The sequence below is a fragment of the Amblyraja radiata genome, chromosome 11 (genome assembly GCF_010909765.2).
Source record: "Amblyraja radiata isolate CabotCenter1 chromosome 11, sAmbRad1.1.pri, whole genome shotgun sequence".
Lineage (NCBI taxonomy): Eukaryota > Metazoa > Chordata > Chondrichthyes > Rajiformes > Rajidae > Amblyraja > Amblyraja radiata.
Window position 1 is genome coordinate 37,390,705 of NC_045966.1, and position 13,383 is coordinate 37,404,087.

Here is a 13,383-nt window from a genome sequence, read left to right on the forward strand (position 1 = left end):
GAATCATCTGCAATTTACTTACCATGTCCTATACATTCTCATCTAAATCATTGATATAGCTGACAAACAGCAATAGGCCCAGCACCGATCTCGAGACACACTTAGTCACAGTACTCCCATTCAAAAACCAATCTTCCACCACTATCGTCTGCTTCCTATCAATCTGTATCCAGTTAGTTAGCACTCCCTACACTCTATGCAATCTAACCTCTGAGCAACCTGCCATGTGGAACCTTATCAAAGGCCTTGCTGAAGTGCATATAGACTACATCTACAACTCTGCTATCAGTAACCTTCTTGGTTACCTCTTCAAAAAACTCAATTAGCTTCATGTAAAATGATCTCCCACACACAAAACAATGCTGCCTATCCATAATCTACACCCATCTATCCAAATGCATGTATATATCATCCTTCAGAATCCTCTCCAGTAACTTTTCAACCACAAATGTTAGACTTACTCATCTATAGTTCCCATACTTTTCTTTGCAGTGCTTCATAAATAGAGATATAACATGTGACATCTTCCAGTTTTACAGCATCTCACCCATTTCTAACGATCATTCATATATCTCATTCGGGGACTCTTGTAATTTCCTCTCTAGTTCCCCAATATGGCTTTGCATAAATCTGATCAGGCCCGGAAGATTTTTCTACCTTCAGACGTTTTAGAATGTCCAGCACCTCCTTGACTGTAATAGACTGTCTACAGATATCTCCATTAGCCTTTCTAAGTTCCCTCATCTTCATGTGTTTGTCTTGTCTCCTGCTGTTTTATTCTCAATATAGCAATGTTTCCACTCATGAAGGATTCAGTCTACATGTTTATAAAAATATATTAAGCTTGTCAATTATATCATACAACATTCCGTAAACCATGTATTTTTGGTTTGATACAGGGGTGGGCAGATCTTGATGGATGTGCAGAGGATAGTGTAATATAGTATTTATTCAGTATCAGTGTGGACAAAATTGCTGCCAGATGTTTTAATCTAATGCATTGCAGAAGATGTTGTTCTGTTTTGCTATTCGAGAAATTGGTGACATTAAGATCCAATTCAGGATTGGAAGGAGTAAATGTTTTGATTCAAAATGGACCAGAGCAAGATACATGTGCCCAATGAATAAAGTGCTCAAAGACGATTTATTTTTAAATTCTAGAGTGGCACAAAGGTGGCAGATAGAAGCCCCTGATATTGTGTGCAAAACGTCTTTGTTCAGTTTTAGAGCTGGCAAGGCAAACAGCCGTGCATAACGTGTAGTGTGGACTTCCAGAGTATTTGAACTACAGGTAGTATGGAGAAGAGGTGCAGTGTAATGCAATGAATCTGTTTTAGATTCAAGGTGGAGTGGGGTGGGTACTATGGAAGGCACTAGGACCCTGTGAAATTTGACCAGTCCAGTATAAGAACAGGAATAGCATACATTTTGATCAATTTAATGGTGGGGAATTGCAAGGATTAGAATCACACCTATTGATAAGAAGTCGTGATTCCTTTTTCGAAAGGGCGGGATGTCAAGCCATTAATAGTCCGTGCGTGAAGTGGCTGAAGGGCCTTTGTTCAGTTTGAGATCGGGCGGGTACAGTGCTGGCACTAGGACCCGTCGCAGTGAAGGAGGAGTCTTTGTTCAATTTCAGTGTGGGGCGGATACCATCCCAGGCACTAGGACCCGGCGCAGTGCGGGAGGAGTCTTTGTTCAGTTTCCGAGCGAGCGCAGCTGCAATTTCGGAGCCGGGGAAAGATCTCAATGGGAGCAGGGACCATGGCGCTGAACCTTAGTAATAACAGGCTCGCTTTACTCATCGCCTATGAGGATGTCATCAACGAAAAGACCTCCACCGACTGGTAAGAGGACATCGGCTTGGAGACGGCGGGACTGGAGTACAGGCGCTAACAGTGGAGCGGGGGTTGGGGATAGAGATGAAGATGGAGGGATGCAGATCCCAGCTCTGGATTGTAGAGCAGGGAAGTGCACCAGCGCCTCGCACCGGGCGAACAATAGGGCACCATCGGATGCGAGGAATTATCATGATGCAACGCATAAATATATATTTTATTTGGTACTAAATTGTACATGCTGTATGCGTTATGAAAGATTAATATTTAAATCAACTCAAATTATGGTTATTATATAATGGGCTCAATATTGATTTGATTTCTTAATTAATGATGTGTTTATTTCGGAATCGTCCTCGATACCCTTGAGATTTCGTTGCTTAATATAACCATGAAAAACCTGCAGTTAATTATGTTGTCTCAAATGCGAGAATGGATTGTTTATATTTACTGAAAACATATTTAGATTCAAATTTTAATTGTTATGGTTGTAAAATATTAAATGGTGCGTGCACTGCACTAGGTGATCGCTGCTGGTAGTAGAGGGCGACGTTAGTACTTGGGGCGCCTGATTTGCCCAGTGTTTGTGGACTGAAGTTGCCATGTCGAAGAATTTGAGGCGCTTAAGGGTGTTGTGTGATGGACAAATCTCTATTCCCAATGCCTTGCGTTTACGGATAGGTGGCAATCAATGAAGCCCAAATCTCTGTGCCTTTGTTACATTGTAACGCTGGCTGAAAGGACAATGCAGCTCATCAGATGCAAATCAAAGCGCAATTTATGTCTCTTCTCCGCCCCCCCCCCTTATCACCACCACCCACACACATTTCGTTGGGCTCGTTTAGGTGTCTTAACATCTGTGCAGTGTGACCAATGCTTTGTGTGCCTTATGCGATGACAAATCCAATATTGTTCATTTTATGAAGTTATACGATTATAATGGTTATTCTATTGACCATCTCCTCTGTGATGTGACGAATAATGCAGTTGGTGTGATTGATTATAACGGGGGGCGGGGGAGGGAGGGGGATGTAATTAGCAAATGTTTTTGAATTATACTTCAAGCCTTTTGTTCAAATTTTCTGAATTTCATTTGTAAAATATGAAAAACATAGGATTGCATGTGCATGACTCGTTGCCTTGACAATCTAATCGGTCTGGTGAATGTTAAAAATTATGGCATTGTGTTCTATGCATGTGTTTTTCAGCAATGCTTAAATGGTATTGAAATTGTTTTAGTAGCAGTGTGGTTTGCAGTTTCTTTCTGGGAGCGATGATTTAAAAAAAAAAAACACAGGAAATTGTTCCAATATTGAACTTTCAGATGATAGTTCTGGATGTTCTTAATCCCTATGTTAATATGACTTATTTATTCAAAGCTATATCATTTTTAAAAAATCCAATAAAAGGACTGGACAGAATCCTAGAGTAGTAGCAAATCAAATCTATTTCTAGATTTGATGGTATTCAATATTATCCAATGAACCTGATGCACAGGCCTGTTCCATTTATTATCACTTTTGACTTTTGTGTTTGTGCTGACACTTACATGAGTCAGAGACATACAGAATGGAATGTGCCCTCAGGCCCAACTTGCCCATGCTGACCAAAATGACCAATCTACACTCGTTTCCTGCCCATATTTAGCCAATAGCCCTCTAATCATTCCTACCCATGTAAATGTCCGAATGTATTTTAAATGTTGTTATAATATGTCTCAACTACTTCCTCTGGGAGCTCGATCCATATACCCACCACTCTTGGTGGGAAAAAGTTGCCCCTTGGATTCATATTAGATTTTTCCTCTCTAACCTTAAACCTATGCCCTCTTGTTCATGATTCCCATACTCTGGGCAAAATATTATATACATGTACCCTACTCCCCTCATGATCTTGTACACCACTATAAGAACACTCCTCATCCTCCTGCACTCCAAGGAATAAAGTCGTAGCCTGCCCAACCAACCCGTATAGCTCAGGCCCTCAAATTCTGGCACATCCTCATAACGCTTCTCTGAACTCTTTCCAGCTTCGAGGAACTATGAACCTGCACTCCTAGATCCGTCTGCACTACAACACTCCCCAGAGCCCTGCCATTCACGGTCAAGGTCCTACCCTGGTTTGGCTTCCCAACATGCAACCCCCCTTAACTTATTAAACACCTTTAACCATTCCTCAGCCCACTTGCCCAACTGATCAAGACCCTGCTGTAAATTTTGATAACCATCTATGATGCCACCCACTTTAGTGTCATCTGCACACTTACTAATCACGCCATCAATATTTTCATCCAGTTCTTTGATATAAACACCAAACTGCAATGGGCCCAGCATTAATCCCTGAGGCGCACGACTAGTCACAGGTCTCTAGTCCGAAAACAACCTTCTAAAATCACCCACTGCTTCCTTCCATGAAGCAAATTTGCTATCCCATCTGCTAGCTCTCCCTGGACTCCATGCAAGCTATTCTTCCAGCGCAGCTTGTCATGTGGAACTTTATCAAATGCATTGCTGGTCCATCTAGACAACATCTAAGCTTAGCTCAACCTTTTTGCTTCCACTTCAAAATCAGATATATGAGAGGCGAACCCCAATATACAAAACCAACTAACTACTGTTCACCCAAATGCATATATATCTTATCCCTCAGAATACTCCCAGTAACGTTGCCTACCACCGATGTTAGGCACACTGGTCTATAGTTCCCAGGCTTTTCTTTGCAGGTCCTCTTGAAAAGAGGCACATTAGCCACTCTCCTGTCTTCTGGCACTTCACCTGCATCTAATGTGGATTCATAGATCTCAGCCGGGCACCTGCAATTTCTTCTCTAGCTTTCCACAGAGTCCTTGGCTATATCTGATCAAGCCTGGGAGATTTGTTTATCTTTGTATGCCTTAGGACATTCAGCACCTCCTCCACCATAATACTGATTGTCCTCAAGACACTTCCATTAACTATCTCAAGTTTCCCAGTATTTTCCCAGTCTTACTTTCCCAGTCTCCAGGGTAAAAACAGAGGAGAAATAATAATTGAGGAACTTGGCCATCTCCTGCAGCTCCACACAAAGATGATCACTGGTTTCTAGTCCCCTTTCTCACATTTCTAGTCACCTTTTCCTTAATGTACATAAAATCTCTAGATTTCCCCAAAAACTCTTTGGATTTCCCTCTAAATTATCTGCCAGAGCTATCTCCTGCCTCTCTTTTGCCCTCTTGATTTCCATCTTAAGTATGCTACTCAGTTCCTGGAACTCCTCCAGGGGTACACTTGATCCCGACTTCCTATACCTGTCCCATGACTCCTTTTTACCGACTAGAGCTTCCATTTCTTTTGTCATCCAAGCTTCCTCATGCCCAGCTATCTTGCCCTTAACTCTAACACGAATACGCATAACCTGAACTGTAGTCATCACACTTTTAAAAGTATCCCACTTTCCGCTCATTCCTTGTCTGCAAACAACATATTCGAAGGTACACAAAAATACTGGAGAAACTCAGCGGGTGCAGCAGCATCTATGGAGCGAAGGAAATAGGCAAAGTTTTGGGCCGAACCCCTTCGGGTTTCGGCCCGAAACGTTGCCTATTTCCTTCGCTCCATAGATGCTGCGGCACCCGCTGAGTTTCTCCAGTATTTTTGTGTACCTTCGATTTTCCAGCATCTGCAGTTCCTTCTTAAACATATTCCAATTGACTTGAGCGATGTTTGGTCCAATACCATCAAAGTTGACCTTGACCCATTTCAGAATTTTAACACGTGGGCCCGCCATGTCATTATCCATAACTAACTTAAAGCTAAAAGAACACTGGTCATTGGTCCCAAAAGGCTCCCTCATGAACACTTCCCAATTTCCTTAGAGTAAGTCAAACTTTTTCCCTCGTATTTGGTCCTTTCCTGAACAGATTTTCCTGAACACCCCAACGTTGTACAGGTTTTGTAGGTTAATTGGCTTGGTAAATGTAAAAATTGTCCCCAGTGGGTGTAGGGGAGTGTTAATATGTGGGGATCATTGGTCGGCGCGGACCCGGTGGGCCGAAGGGTCTGTTTCCACGCTGTATCTCTAAATTAAACATTTCACAAATTCCTCCTTGTCTAAGCCATTCTACTATGACAGTCCCTGTCTATATTGGGAAAATTAAAATCCCCTGCTATAACAATTTTATTAGTCTTGTATCTGCGTGCAATCTCCTGGCATATTTTCCTCTTTTAATTCCCATTGACTATTTGGGAGCCTGTAGTACACTCCCAACAAGGTTATCCCCTTTTTCTTTTCCTCAGCTTCACCCATGTTGCCTCACAGAATGAACCATCAGTAATGTCAACTGAGACTATTGCTATGACATTCTCCTTAATCAATTCAGCACCAAGCCCTCCTCTTTTACCCCCGCCTTTATCTCTCCCGTCGCACATGTACCTTTGAACAATAAGCTGCCAGGCCTGTCCCCCTCTTAGCTGGGTTTCTGTAATGGCTACAACAATCTAGTAACCCATACCTATCCACACTCTTAAGATCATCTGCCTTGCCCATCAGGCCTCTCACATTAAAATAACTGTAATTCAATACAACTGTCCTTCCTCGCTCTCTGCCGTGCTCCTGCTTAGTCTATCCACTGAATTTCTTTTCATCACCATCCATACCGACTTCCAGCCATAATTTCTAATCAACCTACGTAACCAAAGCAGATAGAGTCCACAAGTGTAATAATCACTTCAAGCTTGACAATTTGTGCTGAACTATCTTGCTTCCATATTAATAGTACCTTTTCTTGCTTCTTTTGCATCTCTTCATTCTGCTTTATTTCTTTAATTCTTTGCACTTCTTTCACATTCTTCCTTTGTCCTACCCATTTTTTTTGCATTCCCTCTATTCCCATTTGCCTTGGTACCTCTTTTCAATTAACACTTTCTCTTAAAATTTCCCAATTGATTTGGGATGTGGCAAAGATGGAATTTTAATTCTTCAAAATGTTTGAAAATTAGTGGAGCAACTCAAATTAGAAAATTAATATATTCTGAATGCATTCAAGATGCCGCCGCCTTGGAGCAATAAGCATCACCATCAGAAGTGAACATACTGGACCTTGTGTTGTAAAATGAGCCTGGCCATTGGTTTCGGTTGGCTACCGGTGACGAGTGGTGTTCCGCAGGGGGCGGGTTGCTACTTTTCACATTATATGTTAATGATCTGGATAAGGGAATTGATGGTGCCGAGAACAAAGAGAGACTGGGGGTGGGGGGGAAGAGGAAAGGCACGATATTCAATAATTTTGTAACTTTGGCTGTGCCCTTTATGTGGCGACTCTTGCATACCTGTTCTGTATGCAAACAAATAATCTCACTGTACTGAGTACACGTGACAATGAAGTATCAATCAATCCATTTCTAAATGGAGAGAGAATTCATATATCGGAGGTGCTAAGGAACTTGGGAGTGCAGTGCAGGATTTCCAATAGGTTAATTTGCAGCTTGAGTCTGTAGTAAGGAAAGCAAATGCAATACTGGCATTTATTTCGAGGGGGCTAGAATATTAAAGCAAGGATGTAATGTTGAGGCTTTATAAGGCACTGGTGAGGCAACATTTGAAGTATTGTGAGCAATTTTGGCTCTCATATCTGAGGAAGAATGTGCTGGTTTTGGAGAGGGTCCAGAGAAGGTTTACAAGAATAATCCTGGGGATGATTGGGTTAACAGTGAGGAGTGTTTGAAGGCTCTGGACCTGTACTGAGTCAAGCTACCAAATAATAGTGGGCCTAGATAGAGTGGATGTTGAAAGGATGTTTCCAGTAATGGGATAGTCTAAAACCAGAGGGCACAGCCTCAGAATAAAAGGACATACCTTAAGAATGTAAAGGAATATCTTTTAGCCCGAGGGTGGAGAATCTGTGCAGTTCATTGCCATAGATGGCTGTGGAGGCCAAGATTTTGGGCTTGTTTAAAGTGGAGATTGATAGGTTATTGATTAGAAAGTATGTCAAAGGTTACGGAGATATGGCAGGAGAATGGGGTTGTGAGGGAAAAATAAATCAGCTGTGATTGGATGGTAGAATAGACTCATTGGGCCGAATGGCCTAATTCTACTCCTAAGTCTTATGGTCTTATTGGTGTTTCAGTGTTGTGACAATTCTTGCAATATTCTGGCACTTAAAAAATGATAACTTTAGGTTCTTTAAAAACAGGTGGCTGTAATATTGAAAATGAAAAGCAGGTAACAGAGCAAATAATTTCTTATCTGTCTTTGAGATAATATATCTGACATTTTACAGATACTAAGAATTAATCAAATACTTTATTCCTTCGAATGCAGGAGGCTGAGAGGTACTTTCATCAAGGTGTATAAAATCATGAGGAGAGGAGTTGGGGTGAATTTTTCCCAGGATAGGGTTATCTAGAACTAGAGTATAGTTTTAAGGCATGAGGGGAGAGATTTAATAGGAACCTGAGGGGCAACTTTTTCACTCGAGGGTGAAGGATATGTGGAACAAATTGCCAGAGGAAGTAGGCGAGGCAGGTACAATAACAACATTTAAAAGACATTTGGATAGATGGATGGGAAAAGTTTAGAGGGATGTGAACCAACTGGGCAAATGGACCAACGTAGATGGGGAATCTTGGTCTGACTAGACGAGTTGTGTCTGACTATGGTGTATTACTTCATGACTCTGTGACAGAGCTTGGACTGTGAAGTTAAAATAAGCTAATAACTATCTTAATTTAAAAAGGCACTAAACCCTAATAGATCTTCTGTACTTGACAGTTTCCAAGCAAAGGAAGTAATTGAAGAAATTTTGAAATGTTTCAATCTTCCAAATGCTCCTTTGATCTCTGTACTTTTTTTGGATTGGAAAATTCCGAATCTCACAGTTTAATTTAATGGTTTCCATCTTCCAATTTCTTATAGTTTTGTTAATCAAATAGCTTAATTTGGGAGGTTATTGGAATCCATTATTAAAGGCAAAACATCTGAGCACTTGGAGCCATTTAATAGAATGGAATAGGAAACAGACAATGGTTGATAAAGGAAGATTATGTCTAAAGAACATCATGGAATTTTGGGGAATTCATTCAAATGTTGGACAGGGTCATATTAAAGGGTCTATTTCAAATTGAGGTTGAAATTGTACCATGTTAAAGCAACATTTATTAGCATTCACACCCAAACCGAGTGAGGCCCTCTGGTAATGGAATTCTGTTGTGATAGAGGAATATGTTATTATAAACAAATGATCTCTGTATCACCAGCATTGAGAGGATAATGTCTGGAGGATAGAGGCTGGAGATGGGGAAAATAAGAGTACAGGGAGTTGGGAGAGTAGGGGATAAACATGAGATTGCATCTTTGTGGGTTGGGTCAGTTGAATGGGCAATTAGATAAAAGTGTCAGGGTTCAGGTTAATTTTTTTTAAACATTTAAAACACTACAATTGTGTACGTTGTAACTTTTCTGCTGGGTTAGACTCGGAGAAGAGAACATAAAAATTGGAACCAAACCTTTCTGGAGGTAGACACAAAATGCTTGGAATAACTCAGCGGGACAGGCAGCATCTGGAGTGAAGGAATGGGTGATGTTTCGGGTCGAGACCCTACTTGGAGGAAAGCTGGCTTGGAAAAATATGCTAAAAATGTGCAATATATTTCCACACAAAGCAATAGGTAATTTTCAATTAACAATTTTTCATCTGAGATCCATCATTTTTGTTGGGTAATAATATAATGTGACATCAGACTAATGTAGTTAGATGCAGTTTGAATACCGATCGGCTGTGACTTTGTCATTTCATGGTATGTTCTGTTACTATTTTCCCTTGTGTACTTTTTCTCAGCCTTTAATCTTGTATTTTGGATTTTTGGTGAAGTTTTAAAAATCTGATGAATCCATTCACGATAATTATTCAAAATATTGGCCCAGTTAGTTTATGCTGATGTTTTATAGTACATACCTGCCATTTGGTGAGAAAACTCCGATTACTTTATCAGTAGCTGGAGCTTTTTCAGAAGATGTACAGTGGGTTGCTGTAGTAGGTGATTTTAACTTCCATTATATTGCCTGGGAATCACTCGGAGCAAGAAGATTAGATGGGGCAGAATTTGTTGGGTGTATCCAAGAAGGTTACCTTTTAACGGCATGTAGTCTGACGAGGAGAGACTACACTGGACCTTGTATTGGTAAATAACTCTGGCCAGGTGACTGATGTTATGTTGGAAGAGCATTTTGGAGATAGTTTAGGAAAGTTGTGCTTAACAAGCTTTCTCTGTCTTCTGTCATTTTTCTGCAAACATTATTTTCATTCATAATCAATTCTAGTTTGCAGATCAATTCTTGTACCTTCACTCAGAACAACTGAAGCTGCATTGGTCTTGTTTCACTGATATACATAACCTCACAAACAAGCTAAAAATAAACCAGCAAGAGCTCCTCCACTTGATTTTGTTTTCTCGATTGATTCCAATGATACACGTGTTTTGTTTGTTCCTAGCTCATTCATCGTCACATACAATATTTTTTTTAAAAATATTTTATTTTATTAGAAGTAAGTACAGTCATATGGCACCAAAGTGCCTAATATATATTTTCATAATACATTTTATGTACAACTTCTTTTTTTTTTTTTTTGTTACACTGAAAAAAGATTAGAATAAGAAAAAGAAGTTAGATAGTAAAGGATAGAAAGATGTGAAATATAGTGTGTGAAAAAAGAAAACGAGTAAATGAAGAAAGTTGAGAGAGAGAATAGAGAAAAGAAAAGAAAATAAAAAAGAAAAGGAGATCATTATTTATAATCTTGACCAACCCTCGTCCAGTCCTGAAACAATTGTGTTGCACCATATGATTCCAAAAAAACGACGAATGGAGACCAACTCGTTATGAATTGGTCTGATTTATCCATTAGGAGGAATCGCATTTCCTCAAGATGAGCGGTGTCCAACATACTTGCAATCCACATTTTAAGCGTTGGTATTGATGTACCCTTCCAAAATTTAAGAATTAATTTTTTTGCTATTATTAAACCATAGTTAAGGAATAGATTTTGAGATGTGTTCAATTTATTCCCATCTTCCATTACGCCAAATATAATCATTTCAGTATTAGGTTCCATTCTTGTCTTGAATAATTTTGTAAATATTTCAAAAATATAATTCCAAAATCTATAGAGTTTTATGCAGGAAACTAAGGAGTGTGTTATAGTTGCCTTTTGGGCTAGACATTTATCACAAGTGGCGGATATATTTGGATAAAATTTGTTCAATCTTGTTTTTGAATAATATAATCTATGTACAATTTTAAATTGAATTAGATTATGTCTTACATTAATTGAACATTTGTGAATATATATCAGGTATTTTTCCCATTTAACCTTCGTAATTTTTATCATTAGTTCCCATTCCCACTCTTCTCTAAGTACCTCTGTCGATGGTAGGTCTATATTTAGAATACTATTATATAAATATGATATTAATTTTTGTGAGTCAGCTTCAATATTCATTGCTTCTTCCAATAATTCAGGAGTTACTTTTTGATATCCTTGTATATATTTTTTCACGATATCGCAAATCTGAAGATATTTAAAATATTGGTTGTTTTTCAATTTAAATTTTAATTGTAGTTGTTGGAATGATAGTAAGTTTCCCATTTCGTACATATCCCCGATCCTTCTAATTCCGAGACTTTCCCATTGGTTATATGTCTTATCAATAAGAGATGGTTTAAATAAAGGGTTATTCGCTATTGGCATTAACAGTGATAGATTTCTTAATTTTAAAGATAATTTTATTTGTTTCCAAATTCTTATTGTACCATATATAATTGGGTTCTTCTTATATATTGTGTTATTCAGTTTTTTTGGGGAGAAGAGGATCGTTCCTATATTACAAGGATGGCAATCCTCCTTCTCCATTTTTATCCATTCTGTCTGTTGGGTAGAACTATCCAACCAATAAATCATATTCTTAATATGCACTGCCCAGTAATAATACATAAAATTCGGAAGTGAAAGTCCCCCGACCTCTTTTGGTTTACATAAGTGTTTTTTTGTGATTCTATGTGATCTATAGTCCCAAATATAATTAGTAATATTAGAGTCTAATTTAAAAAAAAAAATATTTTGTTATATATACCGGTATAGATTGAAATAGGTATAGTAATTGTGGTAGGAAGATCATTTTTATTGGATTTATTCTACCTAATAATGATAAGGGAAGTGTTTTCCAAAATTTAATCAACGTATTAAGTTTATTTAATAAAGGCATGAAATTAGCATTGAATAATGCTTTATATTTTCTAGTAATCTGAATACCCAAATATTTAAATTTTTCTGTTGCGATTTTAAAGGGGAACTTCAGTAAGTGTGTAGGTTCTTGAGGTTTTAATGTCATGATTTCACTTTTATTCCAGTTTATTCTATATCCAGAAAAAGACCCAAATTCCTCTATTAAGTTTAATAAATTTGGTATGCTCGTTTGTGACTTTGTAATATATAAAAGTATATCGTCTGCATATAATGAGATTTTATTCTTTGAGTCCCTGGTATTATAGCCCTGAATATTCGGATGAATTCTTATACTTTCAGCCAGGGGTTCTATCATAAGGGCAAATAGCAGGGGTGATAGTGCACATCCCTGCCTATTATCCCTTGATAGTTGAAATTTTTTAGATAACATGTTATTAGTTAAAATTCTTGCCATCGGTTTATCATATAATAATTTTACCCATGTTATAAAATTCTCTCCCATATTAAATTTTTGTAGTACTTTATATAAGTATTGCCACTCTACCTGATTAAATGCTTTCTCTGCATCCAAAGAAATAATTGATATATCTTCTTCCTCTACTTTATGCGAGTACATTATATTAAACAGGCGTCTCAGATTATTAAATTAGTATCTTTTAGGTATAAACCCCGTTTGATCAGGGTTTATCAATTTACTAATATATTTGCTTAATCTTCTTGCTAAAATCTTTGCTAAAATTTTCTGATCTGTATTTAAAAGTGATATAGCTCTGTACGAGCCCGGATCTTCTAAATCTTTATCTTTTTTTGGAATAAGCGTAATAGTTGATTCTGTTAGTGTTTCAGGTAGTTTGTTTTCTTTAAAAGCATGGGAGTATAAATTAAATAAATAAGGGGTTATCTCCTGAAATTTTTTATAAAATTCATTATTAAAACCATCTGGTCCCGGTGTCTTACCATTTTTCAGCGATTTTATTGTTTCACCTATTTCTTTGATTGTAATTTGTGCTCCTAATTCCTCTTGTTCCAAAAGGTCCAGTATTGGAAGATTACAATTATCTAGAATTTTTTTTATTTTACTATCTTCTATTTTAATTTTAGATGTATATAAGTTTTGGTAAAATTGGGAAAATCTATTATTAATATCTTTAGGTAGTATTAGTAATTCACCTTTCTCTGATTTAATTTTGGTTATAGTATTTTCCTTTTCTTGTTTTTTCAATTGGCGAGCTAAAAGCTTATGTGGTTTGTCACCAAACTCAAAATGTTCCTGTTTTGTAATTTGGAATAGTCTTATTACTCTTGCCGATAAAATTCGATTAA

At 38.0% G+C, this 13,383-nt stretch overlaps 1 protein-coding gene across 2 annotated transcripts in view; it reads left to right on the forward strand.

Annotated features, from left to right (window-relative positions):
• The first annotated feature begins 1,656 nt into the window (after window positions 1-1,656).
• Window positions 1,657-13,383, forward strand: part of dbn1 (drebrin 1) — a 173,024-nt gene continuing 161,297 nt past the window's right edge. Inside the window, exon 1 of one of the 2 annotated variants that reach the window (XM_033029681.1) lies at window positions 1,657-1,847. In XM_033029681.1, coding sequence (XP_032885572.1) covers window positions 1,750-1,847 — 98 coding nt within the window. In that variant the 5' untranslated portion in view covers window positions 1,657-1,749. The remainder of the gene's footprint in view (window positions 1,848-13,383) is intronic. The other variant, XM_033029683.1, reaches the window with a different exon arrangement.